General features: G+C 38.1%; 1 protein-coding gene across 1 annotated transcript in view; it reads left to right on the top strand.

Annotated features, from left to right (window-relative positions):
- Window positions 1–21,644, top strand: part of NME7 (NME/NM23 family member 7) — an 84,448-nt gene that overhangs the window by 38,131 nt on the left and 24,673 nt on the right. Inside the window, exons 8-10 of the mRNA XM_058837934.1 lie at window positions 9,440–9,504; window positions 10,317–10,385; window positions 14,115–14,216. Of these exons, the coding sequence (XP_058693917.1) occupies window positions 9,440–9,504; window positions 10,317–10,385; window positions 14,115–14,216 (236 nt within the window). The remainder of the gene's footprint in view (window positions 1–9,439; window positions 9,505–10,316; window positions 10,386–14,114; window positions 14,217–21,644) is intronic.

Genomic DNA, 21,644 nt, shown 5'->3' on the forward strand with positions numbered 1-21,644 from the left:
GGGTGGGATTAACTTTTAATATTTTTATGTGTAACAGTTTAGTCATGTTTGCTGCAGGAAGTAGACTTTGGTATTTTATGACTGCTTTAAAGTTTCTTTGATGTGGCCTTTAGCTTTTTCCTTGGAAAAATTAGCAGGGGGAAAATTTTAAAATAGCAATGATCAAGGTTTAAAGACTGAGGTCAGAAGTGTGCAGTGTGCAAACTGAAAGGTCTGCCTAGAGGCAAGGAAGCCTCTACGGTTTTGAGAGGTCCTAGGCATGAGACTAACTACCCAGACAGGTTTGCTCTCCTATGTATGTGTTAAGCTTGAGATTTTGTTCTAACATTTCTGGCAAGTTAAATCCTTTTTCCTCTTAATTAAAAAAAAACCCAAAAAACCAGTGCTGTCTTCCAGAGTATTCAACTGAACAAAATTTAAATCTCATAAAAAATAAAAGGTGCAGGAATACCTTCTTGCCAAGTGGAAAAGATATTGTGTGGAAACGTGGTTTTAGACCTTTTCTGAGTGGATGATAAAATTTACAGAGCTCTTCTATTAACTTACTAGCTAGTGGATAGCTTTAGAAAGTTGCAGAACTTTACATTGATTAACAAAATGTTGCACAGGAAATCATAAGAATCATACTTCCTTCTTTATGTAAAAATAAATATATGCAGAAAAATTCCAATTGATAGAGTAGTTTGTAGCTCCAGAGACAAACCTGAATGTGACAAAAAGAGTACCAAGGATGGTAATTCAGTCTCAGGCAGGTACAGAAACAAGGTTTACTTATGTAGAATCTCAAGTGAATTTCCTGTATAAGAGACAGTGGGGAGAGGACTGCGGAGTGTGGGAATCCAACATTGTAGTGGATTATCTGACTGTAGACAACTGAACTGTCCTGACACACGATACACTTGCTGCTCTTTGAAAGAGAGAAGGCATCGCTCTGTAAATGTCCAGTTCACCTCACTATAATGGTAAGTGTGCTTACATGCCTGTAGTTAGGAAGTTGAATAAGCTGGAAATGAAAAAGAGAATGGTATAGTAGAGGTACAAATCTATTATCACTCTCAGCACTACTTATCTATTTCATAGTTTTTTCTCAAGACAATTTGCATTCTTTAGATACGAAAACTCTGGAATTGTTTTTTTTTTTTTTTTACCCTTTTAGGCATAAGTCTGAGTAATTAAGTATTTTTTTTTCAGGAGACCTAGAATTAGAACAGGGTTTTCAGAAAACTGGCTTGAGAAAAAATGAGTGCAATCTTCTTATAAGTAATCTGAAAGTTAATCTGTCTGTGATAAGTGTGTAAATAATAGAAAGGTGAAGTGCAGATGCTGTGGAGTTTACCTCATTGTAGGCAGAACCTTTCTTTGGATTTTGTCTACAAGACAGTGCCAGAGGGCATCAGTGCTAGCCTTGATGCACTTAACAGTTTGAAGTCTGGAAGGAATAATTTGCAGATAGAGTCTGGATGTGGAAAAAAGAAAAAAATTGTGGAATGAACACAAATCTTTGCAGATACTTCAGAGTGGATAGTTTGAGATGTGACCTCAGGGTATTCCCACATGGAGTATGGCAATCTTAGTGCTGCAGTCATGTGAGGACTGACTAGTAAAACACTGTGCTTTCAGCTGCAGGCATTCTTTGCAGACAGATTTGCCCAGGGAGGAGACGTACTTATGGCAAATGAAATGCAGTTTGTTTCTTATGTTTTCCTTGAATATATATAATATATAGGGTGTTGAAGCATTTGGTGGTGTCTAGTGATGCTGGGGTTTTTTTGGTTGGTTGGGTTTTTTCTCTTTAGAGAAGCTAGGAAAAAGTGATTAAAATGAAAACAACCTACTTTGGCACTTCATCACCATTTTTTTAGAATAAAATTTAGCTTTCATGAGATCAGTCATCCATACGCTTCCATCTGTGTTTTTAATTCTTTGCTGTAGTTGTAATGATGGATATTCCTTGCCTGGGATGCTTGGTTTTGAAACTGAGCCCATGGTGTTTCTCGTTTATTTCTGCCTAAAGTTTTAACACCTTGGCATTGGTGTCGCAGCTAGACTGATTCTGGATTTCAATGGCTAGTGGGGAAATGACATCTATTTTTTTGAAGTATGAAAAATAATATTTTACATTTGAATAGATTTGGGATGGGGAGGAGGTGAACTGAATTTGAAAATCCTTGCTGGCAGTTTGAGACAGGAAGGAAGAGGAGAAGATACAGTTCAGAGAAACAAACAGATCAAATGGCACAACCAATCCTTGCTGAAGCTCATAAGTATCCTCCAACTAGAATGAAGGTATTTGCTGCTGTGTTCAGTAGACTTATATTGGTGGTGTCCATATTGCTGGAAATCATCTCTCTGCAGGAACAATGGTATTAATGTAAAAAAAAAAAAAAGACATTAGAAATGAGTCTTTACTACTGCATTTTGGGATTTTTACTTGTAAAGGATTAGAGAAAAGTCAACTCTAAGAGTGGACCAGGGAATTTCAAGATAGTGAAACTTCTCTCATACCAAGGAAATTGATGAATCAGGAGTGTATTATTTCATTGAAATCACTCAGTGGTTGATGGACATTTTCCAGCATGTCTTTTGTGAAGGAAAATATGCTATATTGATCTCTGAATTCTCCAAGTATACTTTCTCTAAAGGAAGGTAAAAAAATGTAAGACAGCCTGATTCACTTGGTTATGAATGCCTTTATGAAAGTTCTTTGCTATTAGGAAACCAGAATTTTCCTTTAGTGGAGTAATTTGTATATTTAGATCTTTACAGCATAGGCATCCACACAGCTGTGTTTCCCTGAATGTTGGACTGGACATGAACACGTCAAATTAAAAGAGCTTTACCAAGTGAAGTCTTGTCAGGCATCCTGGGGCTTGTCAATATTGTCATTAAAGGCTTGGATGGGTGAGGACAGAGCATGCTTGCAATGTTCACACATGGTACCAAGTGCCTACTGAAATTTTGAAAGATGTGATTAGAATTCAGAACATTCCTGATGAATTGCAGAAATTATGTGATGTGAAGATGATGAAACTGAATATAAACTGCATAGCACTACAGTGGAGAAGGGAAAATAAATGCACAGATATAAAATAGAGAAGAACTGGCAGGGTATCAGTGAAAAGTTTGTAGAGAAATGGTTGGTATAGTGGTAAAACAGGCACAATCTGTGTTCACTGTGTACCCACTAGTTCTGCTCAATGATCATGAGAATCCAGCTTGTGTATCATGTGCAATTTCTGTGCACTCTTTTTCAAAAATAACAGATAAAGAGAGCAACAAGAACTAGAGATTTAGCCAATGAAAATTTGATGGGTTTAATTTATTTAACCTGAGATGGGTAGGACAAGAATATACAGCTTTCTATAAGTACATTTACAAAATACAAGCGTATTTACGAATGTAATCATTAAGGAAAACTTTGTAGTGTATCACTGGCCTGATATTTGGTGATGTAACAGAACCTGAAGTACCCAGAAATTTTTGGGAACATTTTAGAAAAATGAAAAAAATGTGGCCATGCCTAATCTAACTCACTGTACCTTGGAGCAAAAGGTAAATCTGTTGGAGCCTCTTCTTTTACTGCCCTTTTCAAATCAGAGTATAAGGAGAAAGGCAAGATACTGGACCTGAAAACAGCCAAGGCACAGAATGTAGGAATATGTGATAGTCTTTTACCAAGCTCAAAATAAATTATTGAGCTTACAGTGTATTTACTATTGTTCTAGGACAGTGAGTTGGTGAACCTTCCAAATTGTAGGGGATCTCATGAAGATTTTAACTTCCAGAATTAATTTAATTGACAGTGAAATAGTAGATTAAAGTTATTGTTTCTAATTAGGGGTTAATGCACATTCCAAGGAATAATTTTAACCACTTCCTCTCTATTACTGTGACTATTCATGAGAAATCACACACACAGTTTTCATCAGGGATAACAAGAAAAAAAGGAAAGAAATGTTTCTAAGCTTGTGAATGGTTTGAATTATAATACTGAACACCCTAGTATGATCCAGTGGTACAGCCTCAGCTAAAATATTGTATTTAATTTTGTTCACACTTAAGAAATAAGCAAAAATAAATGAAACCCATTATAGCCATAGAAACATTCTACTAGCCAGCATGATTGAACATTATCTTCTTAACTTGAAAAAAAAAAAAAAAATCTGAGTGGATGTGCTAAAGGAATACAAAGTAATGAAGATCTTGAAAGAAAGAGCAAAGCAAACTGCATTTTTTTTTTTCAAACTTTTTCTTAACACAGGAACAAAGACAGAAAACTAAGCTTTTCTGGGTTTTGGGGTTTTTCTTGTAGATATACAATTGTCAGTCTGGGTTCAGCATAACTGTTGCACAGATATTGACCTTTCTTCATAATATTGCTTTCTTCAAATTCTCTTCTCCAATGGCTCACACTGCCCAGCCAAATTGCTGATACTTTGTGTAGTCTGGCTATGATCTTTGCTGTGGATTTCTCTGTGGGCCTTTGTTTCTGAATGCTAAATGTGACTCTTTACTTTTGTTCCCATGCAAAAATTCCCAGAATACGTTTTTTTCCCCTATGCATTTTCATCATTCTGCATCTTATAATGCCCTGTCTGACATTCACATGTGTGGTCTTGCCTTGTTCATAGCAGTTCAGAAAGTTGCAGCTGGAATTAAGCCTTTGAACCTTTCACCCCCTTTGAATCTGTCAGTTCCTGTTCTCAGCCACGTCACATGCTCAGTCATTTTGGTTTCAAGGCCCCCTGAGATTTACAATCTGCATGCATAATTTTTCTTGTGCTAGCATTATCCTGACTTCTATTTTCCAGTAAGGCCATGGTAATATCTTTTGTCTTCGCTCCTTTAGCTGTTAGTATTTTCTGTAAAGATTTTCACCAGTACTGCAGTGTTGGCATAGTTCTCCATAAATGTCTGTAAAGCTGCCCTTCAAACTTCTCAAGGTTCTCCTTTAATACAGTACCTAGTCAGAAATGAGGAATAATGGAAAATCCTGGACTCTGTCACTATGAACAATATTCTCTCATCGTTTCCTCACAGGCTCCTCTCTCTCCCGTCTGTATCCACTGGTCTTTTCTTTCCCTCCTCATTGCTAACCTGGGTGACTTTTGACTCTCTTTTGCTGGTCCAGAGCGTGTCACTGGGGAGACCCTCTGTCATTTCTCTTGGTGTGCCAGAGCACAGATGCAAAAATGACTGCATATTATTTTTCATGCAGTACACAGTGGGGCTGGGAGACCGATAATTATAGATTTTCACCATTACCAAACTTTTGGGGAGTCTAGAAATAGTGTATTTATGCTGCATAGTAAAAATACCTAGAGTTGTGTTATTCTTAAGTAGAAAAAGAAGAAGAGAGAGAGAAACCTTGTTCTTCAGGGTTTAGGTTGACCAGCTGATGGGAAGAAGTGCACTCTTTGAGAAGGACATCATCATTTACTTACTGCCCAGTGTTTTTCAATGTTGTCTGAAACAAAGATTAGCAAGAACTTCAACTGAAATATATTGCAGGAGGGCCCAACTCTAAATCCCACTTTTCTATCTTCTAGAGTTCAAAAAGGATTTTGCCTGGAGTCAAGCCTGATTGTGATTCTCTGCAGTTTTGAAATAGGACCTTACCACTTGGCTGTAAAGGATCAGATTATTTCATTATACTGTGAAGCAAAATTGCATTTCAAAATGTCAGAAAAAGACATGAAATGAAGTTGCTACTTATAGTTAGTGATATATTAAGCACCCAGTACAGGTTACTTTTAGAAATATGTTACTGGATGAGGTGGATCATCAATCTGATCAGTCATGGCATTTTTTGTATTCCTGTCAAAAAACCCCTGTTGTTTAAGAGGAATTATTTTTAATTATTGGAAGGATTTTAAAAAATGACATATGGAGACTGAGATGAGGAATCTAGTTCTTGCCTTGCTTTGAAAGCAGTCTGCTATCTTGCCTAATGAGCTTTTAACAGAGGAATGGTTAAATTAGGAAACAGGCCAAGAAGAAAGAGAAGAGAATGTAACATTCCTACTCCTAGGGCTGATGGTTCATAGTGCGCTGGGACTGAAAGGTCCCGGTAGCACAGCTGCTATGGCTCATTGATTTAAGTGTCACTAGGTTAAAAGTGACTTTCATTAAACTGTTTTATTTTATCCCACTGTCTAACTCTCTGAACAGTTGTAACATTTTCAGTCTTATATCTTCCCTGCTATTTTCTGTTTCTTAATGAAGGACAATTTTCAAATACTGTATGTTGTAAAGCAACAAGTCATATAATATTAATGTAATTGAGGAAGTCTTGGTACTTTATCATTTTACCTGATTAAAATATATTGGAAAATTACCTGTTTATATTGGAAAGTGATTATGTCCTGTACTAGGTATGTAAGATAATGCTGCCCAGCAGACATTAAATGTGTGCCTGTGCTCCCTTTCTTTCACTCTTTGCTCGGATTAGTGTTAAATTCCCTCAGTTGTATTTAGTAATGCTTGGGATTCTTTTGTGCTTTGCAACTGAAAATTCATCATAACTGGTGCCTAATCTGCAGCTTTGATTTGGGTTCTTACTGTAATCACATTTTAAACATCCACTGACCCTTTTTGAGGGGTCCTTAGAAAGTTGTTTTTTCACTACAGATTTGGATTTTAAAGTTGAAAAGAATTGTTGAAAGCTGCTGAAACGGCACTCTAATTAGTTCATCTTTTCCTGAGCCTTATCTGCCCCCAAAGAAGAGGCTATGTCCCAGTTCAGAGATGCAACTGGCTGAAAGCCTCAAACAGATCCCAGGTTGAGCCTTGAGCTGGCACTTTTCTGTTGCTTGGGGATTGCCTTTGTGATTTTTGTTTCTATTTTGGTTCAGGTAGAATTTGAAAGGAAAGTGTCCCTAGGAGAAATGATATGTGGATTGCCTAAACTGGGACAAGGGAGGGCAAGTCACAGGATCTGTGCCGCCACTGGCAACTTGCTTATGCTCCTCTGCCTCAATTCTCACATCTGGGAAGTGGAGCTAACATCCAGCTTTTCAAACATAAATGAAATCTCATGGCTCTTCTTCCTCAAGGCACTTTTTGAATTTTGTGGCTGAGGTGTCTGTCTGTCTGAATGGTGACAGTAAATCTTTTGGGTATTGCAGACATGGGCAATCTGTCTGGAGCAACAAAGTGCTCTGCTGAGTGGGAGTGAACTCAGAAATACAAAGAAGAAATATGGAGAAGAAAATCCTGATAGATTTATCACAATTATTAAAGAAACCTCGCATTGGAGACCTTTATGCAAAATACCTTCTAACTTTAATTTCTATCATTAAAGGAGACTATCTCCTCTCTATAGAAGAGATAGGTCTTGGTGACCTCAGTAGAGAAACAGCCCAGAAAGCTGAATAGAGTCCCCCTCTGCTTCTCTAAAACATGGATTTTGCTTATAGGTTGTAAAACTGCTGAAGACAAAAGTTCTGTAAAAAACAGATCTCCATAATACCCCATAACTTGATGTATTTTAATTAGATTTTTGCTGTCTGAGAGTGAAATGCAAGTAGCCCATTCTTGACTGATAAAGTGTAAAATGGACATCTGCCAGGCAAAGCAGCTGTCCCTTACCTTTCTCATAGCTTTTTCCCTGCAAGTGACAGAGACCATTTATCTGTCAGTGCTCTTTCTTCATCTTTGCTGGTTTCTGGTATAGCAGTTGACTAGAGTATTGTCTTTGAAGATTGAGAATGGAGAAATGTTTAGGCTGTGTCACATATTTAATTAATTAATGAATTAAATTAATTTATTTATTCAATTTATTTATTCATTTCCTGAATGATTACCAGCCAGTCACTTGATCTCTTTACAAACTGTCCATTCACCTCTGAAAACAAGACTGAAGGCTCACTGCCTCAGTGGAACCCGTGTGGAAGCATCTGAGCTGCTCAGCCTTTCCAGCAGGGTGAATAAAAAGAAACCAGAGCTGTGGTTTCTCTCTGTGATGTGGGCTTGCATTTCCTGGGCAAACCTGTCCAAGACCCTTCATTTTGCTGTTGCAGTTGTTTAATTTTTTATCTTAAAAAGGGGGATTTTTTTTCCCCCTGGGTTCACAGGAGTTTTAAAAGGAAACTTTCACCAAAACATGGTGGAACAGTGTAGTGGGACAGGAATGGTATTTGCCTTTGCTTGTTTCTGTGTTCTTTAAACACAAAGAGCTGCATGGACTGAGTATTCACTGAAATCTTAGGTTTTCCCTTTAATAACTGGAATATTTTTGGAAGAAATATGCAGTGTTTTGTAGAGGGAAGGCTATTCTACATAAACCATAGTGTGAAAATATGGTTGCAAATACTTCAGGGACACGTTTTTTTATTTTCATTTGTAGATACAGTTTTTGAAAACCTTTCAACTCTCAGTCTCATTTACTCAGAGCTTCCATTGACCTTTTAATGTGGTAGGAAGCTCCCCAGTCCTATGCCACAGGTGTTAGTAGGCTGTGTCTCAAGCGTACTATAACTTCCATACAAGCTTTGTTTTATTCTCATCTCCTAAGTTTGTGTAGTGCTGAATATCCTTTAATTTAAAGACTGCTTAATAAGTGGACCTAATGACCAGGAGTCACATCCTACTGTTATCATGCATTACAGGGTATTCTTCTATGACTAATTCTTTTTTAGATAAATGTCCAGAAATTTGTAGTTTCTCACAAGTTGTACTAGAGGACAAGCATTTGTGTTCTATAATAAACAATGATTCTGTGAAATTCACTCACACAGAGTACTGTGCTTGGCTGACATAATCTTCAAAATGGCCTGTGCAAATCTAAAATATACATTCAGTGGAAAATCAGCGGTTCTCGTTTCTAAAAGTTCAGTTTTTTGTTTTACAATATCATTCAGTTTTTGAGGTTGTGTTCTGGAGAGAATAAGCAGGCAGTATCATCAGCAATAGCATATTTGTGAGCTATAAACTTTGAAGGAGTAGGAGTATTTTGCACTAATGTGTTTTTCCCATAGAAGACATGAACTCCTGTGCTAGGTTATTGGCAACATTTGTTATCATCCTGCATTGTTTCTGGCTTAAAGCAGGACCTGCAAAAAGAAAAAGACAGCTGGTGCTCTGAATTGATGACTGATTAACATCAGTATTGCCAATGGGTCTTTATTAAAAATCTAAATCTTGGTCTTGCAGCAACTGGATGTTTTGCAGTTGATCTGAGAAAAGCAAAGGCTTCACTAATTATCTTTTTTTGTTGGAAATGCTCTTCAACAGCTGCAAGGAATTTAGTTATTTGAGGCCATCAACTTGTAACCTCCTATAGAACATAGAGGGTGTGAACTCTGCTCTCTGCTTCCTCTCACAGCCTTACACAAACACCGTTTTTTCAATTTGAGAATAAGCAGTATATTGGCATAATACTTTTAGTTGTAAATTCTGCTTTTTAAAATTGCATACTGTATTTTCTATGTTTCTTCAGGGCTTGCTGGAAAGATTATAAAAGCCATCCTCAAGGAAGGATTTGAGATCTCGGCTTTGCAGATGGTAGGTTCCCTTTTGTGTGTTTTTATGATAAACAGAAGTTGGAGTAGTGCTGTATGCACATCATAGCAGTGCACAGGTGTCTTCCTGCAGTATAAAACCCTTGTGCAGACTGTGGCAATGTTTTGGGATCAGCATTGTCCTTGTGATATTTGTGTTTTAGTATCTGATTAGTCTGCTAATCTGTTTCTGCTTGCTTGGTGACCTTGAGCCAAGACAGTTCACTTCCTTGTATCTGAGTTTCCCTATAGGAGGGGAGATAATGCTATCTGTCTCTTCTGGAGCAATTTGAGATATCTTTACAAAATGTACTAGCTAATATTAATGAAACTATTGTTAATATCCTTCCTTAATTTTTTTAAGATATATATTTAGTATGAATTATGGGGAATGCTTTTAAAAGTACTTAAGGGATTTTGACACCCTGAACACCCTCAGCAGTTAAAGGGATTTGGTACAGAGATTGTTCCCAAGAGTTCCTTCCCTTCAATTCTGGTAGAAGTTTCAAGATCTGATATTTTCCTATCACTCAAAGGAAATTCTTCCTATCACAAAGGAAGAATATCTTCTTTCTTAGTGGGATCAGACAACACTACATTGTCTACTTGTATTTGATGTAGAAAAAGATACTGTGTGCTATGTTGCCTCTGGTAACACTGACTTAAGTTGCTGACAAGCTTCATATTGCAGTAGTAAAGCCATTCCTTTTACCCAGTAGAACTCTGAGGAGTCTGAATGTTTGCTGGTTAAGAAGGGGTGTCTGTGTATTCCTGTTGTTGTTTAATTCAGACTGGCTAACATTTTGGTTTTCTTAGTTCAACCTGGAGCGTACAAATGTGGAAGAATTTTATGAGATTTACAAAGGTGTCGTCCCTGAATACCTGGTAAGCATAAGTTTAACAAGAATTTGTTTAAAAATAAAATATGCTCAAGTGAGAAAAATTACCAAATTTCTTGTTTCTTGGGATTGTGATGTGGTTTCTTTTGTGAACTTGGTATTGAACAGTTCTAGTTTGTTCTCATATAAATTAATTCATTGTGAGAATTGTGTCATGTGTGTCATAATAGAGAGCCTTTCATGAAAACTGTTCAGCCAAGGAATTTGTAAAATACAACAGAGTCACATTCCTGGTTTCCCCCCGAAAAATTACATTATTGATGTTGAGCTATGATAATGTAACACATCTGCATCTTTGTTTGATTGGGTATTCCCAATTTTGGCTTAGACCAAAACACATATTTATCATTTTATTTACAATGAGGCTGCTGTATTGGAGGCTTTCCTAATGACATCTTGAACTACTCTTTGTTTTATTCATCTGACTTTTGTAAATATTCAAAAAATTTAAGAAGTTTAAGATATGCTGTAATCCCAGTGGACATCTGAGACTCTCTACAGTATTATGCTATGTTGTACTGTTACATAAAACTTCCTGACTGCAGATAGAACAGTGGGAATACAAGAAGATGAGTTTGTATTTCTGGATCACCTTCTCTCAGAGGATTTTGGTTCCTTTTACTCATAGCAGTTTTTACTTTACTATGTAATTTACTCATAGTGATGATTTTACTGCCATGCTGTTATGTGGCAAATTATCCTTAATTTTTAAATGGTTACATTGTTGTAAGTTTTCTACATATTTACTAATATTACTCTAAAAATGAAATTTTTTAAATTATTTTTTTCTTCCTTTATGATTGATCAGCCTGACTTACTTCAACAGGGTTTGTATATTTGTCTTTAAATGTGTTAGGAGTACTGTTAGTTCACTCTCAGATTGGGGAATACTCACAAGACCTCTTCTGAACATAATTTTTGACAAGTGCCAAAGGGACATTGGACAGGCATACTTGTTGGTATGTGGCAGAATTTAAGAATGGAAGTATCTGACCAGTATTTCAGGGTCTGAGGAGTCCTATAGTGCTGCAAAAATCTCTGCTTTGAACAAAATGGGGAATTCTCTACCATTTTCTGCAGCTCTTGGGCTGCACAATCTTCAACTTTCTAACAAGTTGCAAATTTTAGTTGTATAATTTAATTTGAGAATTACTCAGAATGGAAGGTGACATTTAAACAAGGTAAGTCAATAGATAAAATACATTTTAGGTAATGTCAAGAAAAGTGAGAATCTAGGGCTCCATCCTGCAGGTTATATGTGCTGGATTGACTCAGTTGAAAAGAAATCAAATTAATATTTTCATGCACTCAGGATATCCGAGAAACAGGAAAGCGTGGAAAATCTAATTGTGATGGTAAAGGGTTCTGGAGAAGGCACACATGGGAACAGCAACAGATATTGTCAGTGCAGTCCAAATAGGAAAGTATGTTACAAAATAGGATATTGGAGAAAGAATATGACCTCTTCTATATGTGACTCAGAACCATCTGTTTTGATCTAAATTTTATTTATCATTCCAAAATAACTCAGCACAGAAAATACTGGCATCCAGAAATCCTTTTAAAAAAATGTACTTCCATTTATTCTGGTTATTCCTTGTCAGTCAGATAAAGGTTTGACATTGTATATAAAGTACTTTCTGAAAAGAGAAAGCTGTACACTTGCCCAAATTTTAGCTTTTTTAGTATCCCCTACATGGGATTTTACATACTGTTGCTTAGTTTTTGTGCTGTTTTGGTTTTTACTTCCTACTCTAGCCAGAATAGAAAATGGGGAAAAAGAAGTGAGATTATTTTAGATCAGCTCGGAATCCACTTTGTTAATCAAAAATCCTTGTGCTTGATCCACCTCTAGGAATGGTTCTGCTTGACCACAAACCATGCTATTTGACAAACTATTTGCTAGAGAAAATTTGATGTAGCTGTAACTGGAAGCCTCACCAGACAAACGTTGTCTGCTATTTAGACTCAGCTCTGGACTTGATGAGGCTGTGTAAGTAGATTGGGCTTGTCTGACACAGAATCACCTGTGCTGTACCTGATGGCAGCTGGTCTTCAGGTCTCAGCTCCGTGTAGTAATGAGGGAATCAGGAATAACTTCGGTCATGTTGTTCACTGTTGCAGGTGGGATGCCCGTGCTGAGACAGAAACAATTAAAAGAGGGAGGAACAAGAAAAACCACTGTTTGCAGGAATTGCAGAGAGTTGATTCAACTCAAGTTAAAAGCCCCTTTTCTCTCTGCTTTCCTGTTAGCAGTTGTTTAGATGACAGAAATGAATGAAATTCTGCAGAGTAGTGACTTTGTGTCAATTCAGAATGAAATATGTAGTTCTTTGACCTGTTTTGAACAGAGGGTCTTTTAGTGATAACACAGTTTTTGGAATTAAGATATTTATTTATGTTGTGGAGCATAAAGGTAGTCTGCACTGTTTTCATGTCCTTAAGGAATACTTCTACCTAAATTTCCTAGGATCTGGTTGTGATAGAAGCACTGGATAAAATTCAGTTGTCAGTATGGAATCCAGTATGAGGATAGTAGCTTTTTGGAACAGTGCTGCTTGACTTGGAGTCATTGTGTATTTGTTTTCTGTCATAGTTCATAGAAGGAAGAGAAGGACTTAGGTCTTCTTTTCCTTCTGCTCTTTTGTCCGCTCTGTATGCTTTGCCATGGTTCATCTTTGATCTGCCTGTGGCTGGTGGGTGTGGTTGCAGAACCTTGCTAGTCTTTACCTGTCCTCCCTTACTTTCTGTGCATGTTTTGTCCTTTTGTCTTTCCTCAATGGTTTTGATTCCTTTAATTGTCTTGATTTGTTTAGAACTTGTTTGGCCAGATTTCTAGACTAATATGCAATTATAAGGGCATGATTTAAAAAAGGAAGTCAGATTAGAACATCAAAATTGGTTCTTTCTGCTTGTGAAACTTATACCTCTAATTAACAAACTCTAAATTGGCACTAATGCCCAGAGTTAATTTAAGCCTATGAAAACTAAGACCCATCTTCATCACCCACACGGAACTCACGATGTCTCTTGACTCTTCTGGAGACTCCAGGGAAACAGATAATTTCACTGTAACTGAGATCCTGGTATTAGTACATCACAAGAGTGTTGCCAGGCCCGTTCCCTAACAGGTTGTGCCACAGGCACCGATTCTGTTGGCTTGTTTGTTTCAGCTTCTGTAGTAATCTATGAGGAGAAGACAGTGAGAACCAAAAGCCCAGGAGACATTTTAATGACTTAAAGACATCGAATGAGTGTATATTTGGAAACAGATATAGGCTGTGTACTGGGCTTCTGATAGGGAACACTGCAAAGTACATTGCTGCCTGTGGAACTGGCTGAACATAGTGTGATTTTTCAGGCTTAAAACCCAGCAAAGTAGATTCCAGTGATTTAGTCTAGTTTGACAAGTTATGAGATACTGCAATGCAATCTAGATCAATAAAGATGGACCTACAAAAGAATTTAAAGTATTGTGGGTGCTGTGGATCCATTTTTTTCTCAATTTCCACCTTCTAATCCAAGTGGCAAAATGGAAAACATTTCTTTTGTGGTGTATACTAATGGTATCTGTTTAGTGTCCTCACTTTCCTAAATGCACCAATATTTCTTAATTGTTCCTGTCCTGTAAGTGTGGGCCTTGTTTTGGGGAGAAATACAACCTGTGCTAAAGCCCAAAGAGTTCAACTTTTTTTCTGTCTTCTTTCTCTTCCAGGAGATGGTTTCAGAGTTGTGTTCAGGCCCTTGCATAGCAATGGAGGTTAGACAATTTGATCCTTCAAAAGTGTTCAGAGACTTCTGTGGTCCTTCTGACCCTGTAAGTACTTTCTTTAGTGATAAATAAAGCTTAAAAAATTGATGTGCTAAGTGAGTTAAAATGTCAGAGTGTGGTATGGCTGCCACATGCCTGCTGCATTCATTAGAAACATGTCAATATTACCTTATTACAGAGGTCAAGCACTGGCCTTGGTGGACCAATTTGCAAATCCTTTAGCAGCTCTTCTGATCCTACCTAAACCAGATGATAAAATACTGTGGTGACATCTGTGTGAAAGGAAAGCTATCTAGGCAAAAATCTCTGTTAAAGAATCACAGATAAAATAATGCATGGCTTCAGAGCCCTGGAATGAACAGTTATTGCTTGTGGATGCCAGCGTAATCAAATGTTTATTCACTGCGGTCTGTGGCATTCTCCTAGGATGAAACTGAAAGAAGAATACGTTCCTTTGATTTTTCACAAGGAAGGAAACAAAAACGGGTGTCAAAGTTCTCATACCTGTTTGCTTCTAGCTTTTGTTTTTCATTTCTTGAGGTGAATAATTACATATGTGTGATACTGTGTGCAACTTGAAGACAGGCTGTCTCAAAAAGTTTGCAGTTTTTTGTTACAATATTTGGTATACGTTTGGATATTTGGTTACAATATTTGTCTAAAACAGTGAAGGCTGCTCTACACACAAGAACAATGAGTTGAAATATGAAGATGCAGACATTGAAGTCAAGGTTTGTATGTTTTTCTTGTTATGATTTAATGTTTTAGTTGCAGACTTGAGGGAAATTCACCTGTCTTCATGGACTGTTTCTACTGGTGGAGTTGAAAAGAAAGAAAAAAATAGAAAGAAAAAAATTACACCTATGGCAAAGAGGTAGCTGCTCTAGAAAGCTAGGAAGAGGACTTAAAAAGTTAATTAAATCTGATTCTTACAGAACACTGGTCTTTTGAACTTTCAGTACACGCTATTACTTGGAAGTAAAAGTTACTAACTGCAACCTGTCTAGGTCTGCCAGAAATGAAGTCGTGTTTCTCCTTCATTGTAAAGAAATGAAAATGCTTGGAGGGTTAGGGATAAATACAGGACAGTGTACATTATCAAGAAAGCTCTTTTGTTTAAGTTCAGTAAGGAAGAAAAAGAAAGCGACCTATTCTGCATTAATTTGGCATTCTTTAACATGGACCAGGATGTAAAATCTGTAATGGAAAACCTTGGAACAAGGGGATGGTGGCCAGGGAATCCTGTCACTCCTTGCGTTTGCTGGCATTGATATTTCATTTCACTAATGTTTGGCTATTTTTGGCCTCTGGAGCAGTTAGAAGCTTTTTGTTATTACTTAGGTCTGAAGCTACAGCTTTAGTTTGCACATCTTTGTGCAGCTTCTATGTTGAAATAACTGCTTGGTAACGTTTTGTCATGGAGCTGTCAAGCTGATTATTTAGTATTCATGGAACACTTGAAAAATGCTGCAGAAATTAGGGTGGGTTTGTTTGGTTTGGGTTTTTTTTTTATTTTGTTCATATGCAAATTAAAAAGTTGGTTATAGTACATGATTCCAGGAATCTACATCAGCTACATGTTCCTGGCTGACTGCATAACTTTTAGTATTCCTAAGAGCTTTTACTTGGAATTGGCAGTACACTAAACGTGACTCAAGTACCTTCTGCTGTGAGGTATTATTAAAGTGATGGGCTGTGCTGCGATATTTCTGCATCCTGTGGCCTGAAAGGGGATTTTTGTACACTTGCTTTAAATCCTAACCTGCATTCTTTTTACACTGGGGATTTGCACTTTTAAGTGTTAGAGTGTATCAAGTCTTTTGTACCTTTGCATGAAAGAGCTGAAAGGGAGATTAGATGGTTTAAAACAAAGCAGTGAACTGAAAGAGTTCGAGTCTGCTCTAGCTCCATTCCTGACCTCACTGTGTGACCTTGGACAAAAAGTTCAATATCTTTCTGCCTCAGTTAATCACATCAGTTAAATAGGGATAACAGTATGAACCAAAGAGCACTGTTGCTGTAAGATTTTGGTTTTTACAGACCTCCTGTGAATCTCTAGCACTGAAAAATAGGTATGTGTGAGGCCTAAAAATGTTCATGCTCAGTCCTAGAGCTATACATCAGCACAACATTTTCACATTGCATCAGATAAAGAATAGTTCAGTGGAAGGTGTAAAGGACTATAAAGGCTATTTTTGAGCTTCCAAGTCTTGTTTTCTTGTAATACCATTATAGCTATTTCAGTGTGGATTCTCCCTATAGCCTAGCGAGCCCTGATAAGAGTGTTGACAATGCAGTACATAATGTCTTTCAAGAGAAAAAAGATATTTTTAATCTAATTCTTTAACAAAGAAGATTTTAATATGATTGATTGTCTGCTCAGATAGTCTGAGTCGTGTAATAAAAATAAAAACTTTCATTCAGATGCAGACTGAATCAGCTAGAGTAGCAAACGGACCAATCAATACCAGTTACAATACCCTGCTGTCTAAGCCAGCAATGGGAAAGACATGATTGAATTGCTTAGATGTTATTTAGGGTCAATCATCTGACTCTGTCCTTTCAATTTTTAATTTCTACATTAGCCTCTGCAGGTCTAATGAAAAAGTGTTCTAGACAGAGCTAAGGTCTCTTAGTTGGGAGACAGGGTAGTTTTTGTCTGCAGACATGGATGCTTCCCTCTAGTGCAGCCTCCTTTTTCTGAGCTGGAACTACTGATTCATAAAGCCCAGGGTATCTGTAGGTTCAGGAGTTCTCCTTCCTTGTTCCATGTCACCTGTCTGTGCACAGGCAGGGGATCTAGAAGAGGGGAAGTGATAAGGTAGCTATGCTGTAATGATCCATGGCTGCAATGTGGCTGCAAGTAGGAGTTGTCACCATTGCTCTAGACAGTCACAGTGTTGGTGTATGATTTGAAATGTACCTCAAACAGTATTATAGTTTCTTGTAAGAGACAAGCCTCTGTCTCTGTGGATGCCAAACACCATACATGTGGCACAGTGAGTTGCTTTCCCGGGGTTAAAATGCATGGAGTCTCCAGTGGCTGCACCAGGAACAAAACTGGCGATTATTTGTTCATTCTCTCAAAGCTCTGTGTATCCCTGGGAGCAGCTGAGAGTCAAGAATCCAAGAAATAATTTTTACAGACATGAATTCAGTGTTCATAATAAGTTCTCCTGATGTCTTTTTTGTTTCTGAATATGTACTGCAGAGGTCTGGCAGGCCTCGACACCCATCCTATCCCTGCTGCCCTGTTTGCTTTGATCACGTGTGTGTGTGTGCTTTATAGTGGCATGGATACACAATCTGCTTACAGTTTTGAGGTGACCAGCTTAGAGCTGTGTTTCTTGCAGACTGTCTCCTCCAAGCCACTCTTTGGTGGTGATGGACAGTCCTTTGATGGCAAGAGGGATTTCAGCCTCAGGCAATATGTCATTGTGCAGAGATTAGAACAAAAATCAGAGCAGTAGTACTGGAGGAGACTTTTGCTTGCAAGTGGCTTGCTTTAGATGTGGCTTGTTGCCGCAAGGTTGCTGTCATATGATGGCTGTTCGCTGTCATGTGGAGCTGGAGCTTGTAGGCTCACTTTGATTCTTGATGTCTAGATTGAAATTTGCTGTTATTAGTGGTGACTGACAGTCTCCATCAGGAGACTAAATATTGACAGAGCCTCAAGACCTAATTCTGCTTCAAATCCAGTGTGACTGAGGCATGTTGGCAAAGGTACAGTTGGAAAAAAAACCCACTTTTTTTATCTGCTGCTCCTTGTCTGCGGCTCCAGAGTTACTGAACTTGAATGTGTTGTCAATGCAACTGTTGCTGCCTAAACACATCCTGGATGTGAGCTCACTGGACTTGAGTTCAGTGGTCCCAAATTTGAGTAATTTGGTAAAATAGTTAATAAAAGATACTGCATTGTCTATTACCAGGCCCACTGCCACTACAAAGGCAGGATACTAGAGAGTCTGCTGCTTTCATTCTCTGGAGAGGAGGTGCTGGTGCTCTCTGGGAGAGGACTGAGGGTGCATTTGCTTCTTGTTTCTGGTTGCTGCAATGCCTTTTTTTATAATTAGTTGACTACCAAAGCCCCGCTAACCTATGTGGTAGGGGTTTTTTTGGAGTTTCCTCTCCTACTTGACACTGATATTTTGGTATCCTCTGATGACATGTTTTTAACTGATTTCTGGACATTTGCAGGAAGTTAAGATCATCTTGTCAAAGATTCTGTATGTCCTCCTGAAAAGTGGCATCAACTTCAGAAGCTTCAGGGTTCCCATCTGCATTCCTGTCTTTCTCTTATGTCAATCTGTCTCTGGCTTTGAAATATTTCTTTCAGGATACCTCTCACCTGGTTCCAGGCTGGAATAACTTGCCCTGTTTTAGCAATAGGAGTGAAGCTTAGCATGAGCCCAGAGACTGAAGGAAAGCAGGGCTGTGCCACAAAGCATTTACACCACTGGTTACTGATCTTCCTTGACTTGCTGAGCTACCAGGGAGACCTCCTAGTTACTCTCCAGAATGGCAAATATGCCAAGATAACCTGGAGCTGGGTATTTGGGCTTTTCCCTGCAAAGTGTCACAGGGCTAGGCATTTTGGTAAAGGTTTAAGCTGCACATAGAATATTTACTTTTTAAGAAAACTCAATTTTTTTGGTCAAGGCCTTGGTAGTGTTCAGCTCTGCAGACGTACAAAGACATTTAATCTGATCTGAAATCACAAAGACTTATTGTATCTGTAGGTAGGTGGGAATGAAGACTGAAAGACTGGCTTAGAAATCATAAAAGCTCCCTTTGCACTCAGACTGAGCACATCCCAAAGTAGTAGGTGTGTGTTATTAAAGAAGTGGTTATTTTAAGCAACTGTGATGAACACAAGATTCTTATAAATGCTGTGACTTACATAAATTTATCTATTCAGCCTTGAGGAGGTGGGGTTTTTCTGATTGCGCAGAGTTTTGGTAATAACTGTCCATCTGCAGGTCTTGTTCTGCAAAATGAATGCTTCCATATCCTGTTTGCATTGGATCTTCCTGGTAATGTTCTCTCCAAGCTTTGAATAAATGCCACGCTTCAGGGTTGTGTTACAGATTTAGTATCTCATACTAATGGCTCATATTTTGTTTTAAAAGTGACCACACAAAGTTTTAGAAGTGCTTGCCTAATTTCTTTTGACATTTGCTTGGTTTGTGTCTAAATAATACAAAATCAATGTATTTCAAAATATCATATTTTTGTTGCATCTCTGCTTAGTTATCTTAGATGGATTAAAGGAAAAAGTTTTGGTTCCCACTGCTGTAGGAAAAGAGGGAGGCTTCTAAGAAAGCAACTGATCGTGTGATACCAGCCTAGTATACACAAATATACAACATAATTTTGTGCTGCTAGGTTGATCAAAGGTAGTCTGCAGGGTTCTCTCCAGGGCTTCTTTCTCATAGCTACACTGGATTACAATGATATTTACCTGGCCTATGGGAGGTTTTAATGCTGTTTAAAAACGAGAGTATACCCCCCTCATGAAAACAGTCTTTATCAGCAATACAAATAGCTGATCATCATAACTTTTAGGTTCTAGTGTCCTCCTGCAGTCAGAGGATAACTGTTGTCCTTGGTGATTCCCTTTCTTTTAATTTTTTAAGGTTTTTTTTCTCCCTTCTTTTTCCTTTGGACTTTTCTATTTAAGGTTCTGTTGTAGCTGCTGAGGTTTCTGAGAATTGATTAATTGATATATTCAGTCCATAAAGGCAAGGTAAGAGTCTTTTTGAGAATATGGTTCTGGGTTAATTTCAACCTACATGGTTGTTTTCTTTGTTTCCCTTGTGTTCTGTTTGGTTGCAGCAGACAGCAAATCACTCTTTTACCTTGGACAGCAATGTTTTTGAATATATGAAATACCAGAACAGAAACATTCAGGAAAAGAAACAAAAACCAAAAAACATATAGCTTCAGTTCTTCCATGCATTTCCTAAAGATATGGCAAGTTCTGAGGTCACTCTGTCTGGTAAAGAAAATTATACTATTACTGCCCTAAACAACTATTTTATCCTTTAGTTGCTTAGCATTCTGGTCACAATGACCTTGTATGTTTGTAGAATCTTTGATTTGAATCGATTAACAGCGTTTGCTTTACATGCCTGACTCAGGTTTTTGTAGACTACAGATAGCCTTGTCCTTCACTAGAATTCGTCCCAGCCTCTGGTTGGAACATATTGGTTATGTTGTGCTGTTGCAAATACTACAAGTTATGAGGTAATATGAGTGATATTTCAATCTTTAAAAGTTAAGATAATAAAGGTAGAATTTTTAAGAAAATCAAGGCAGAACATGGTAGAACAGGCTGCAAGATCTTTTTCTAGAGCTCTGTAAATGGCAGTTAGCAAGAGTCAACACACAAAGGTGCTTGCTGAAATTGTGCAATAGAGAAAGTTATAACCATGTAGAAAAAGGGCAGCAGAACAGTTAACTTTTCCACAAAACCATGATGATTTGATCATGAGTATCCTGAAGTTGGCTGTAACAGTTTTCATGTTTTTCAGTCAACAGATTATGAATGATTAGTTAATTCCTAGAAGTGCATGACTTACTTTTCTCTTTTCCTTATCCCAGAGGACTTCTTATTCAGGCTATGCTTGGTCAATACATTAATAGTAGAGCTAGTAACAGCCAAACAAGAAAGGAGCTGTAGATCACAGTGTATCTTAGGTACTCTTGATAATTTGTTACATGAGAGAAATCAGAGTTATGGAGAAGATTATTCTGGGAGGAATTGAAAAACACCTGATAGACAATGCAGTCATTGGTAACAGCCAGCACAACTTTGTGAGAGGAAAGTCCTGCTTATCCAACCTGATCTCCTTTTATCACAAGGTGACCCACCCCATTGGTCAAGGCAAGTCAGTTGATGTAATCTTTTTGGATTGGATTTTGGTAAAGTTCTCGATGCTGTCTCTCACAGGATCCTTCTGGACAAGAAGGTGTCCAGCAAACAGCTGGATAAACACATCATAGGATGGGTGAGCAGCTGGCTCACAGGTCAGGCACAAAGGGTTTCAGTGAATGATATCAGACTGGTGATCTGTCACCTGTGGGGTTCTGCAGGGCTTCATCCTTGGCCCTCTGTTCTTCAGCATCTTCGTAAATAACTTGGATGCAGGGCTGGAAGGGATACTGGGCAAGTCTGCAGATAATACTAAACTGGGAGGAGCTGTTGACTCCCTCAAAGGCAGAGACCCCACAAAGAGACCTTGATAAATGAGAAGGATGGGCAATCAACAACCATATGAACTTCAGCAAGGGAAAGTGCTAGATTCTGCACCTGGAATGGGGTAAGCTGGAATGTACAGACAGACTGGGGAATGAGATGATGGAAAGAGACCTGGGGGTCCTGGTCTGTGGGAAGTTGAATCTGAGCCAGCAGTGCCCTGGAGCCAGGAGGGCCAACCCTGTCCTGGGGGCATCAGGCACAGCATCACAGCC

The sequence above is a fragment of the Poecile atricapillus genome, chromosome 1 (assembly GCF_030490865.1).
Source record: "Poecile atricapillus isolate bPoeAtr1 chromosome 1, bPoeAtr1.hap1, whole genome shotgun sequence".
NCBI lineage: Eukaryota > Metazoa > Chordata > Aves > Passeriformes > Paridae > Poecile > Poecile atricapillus.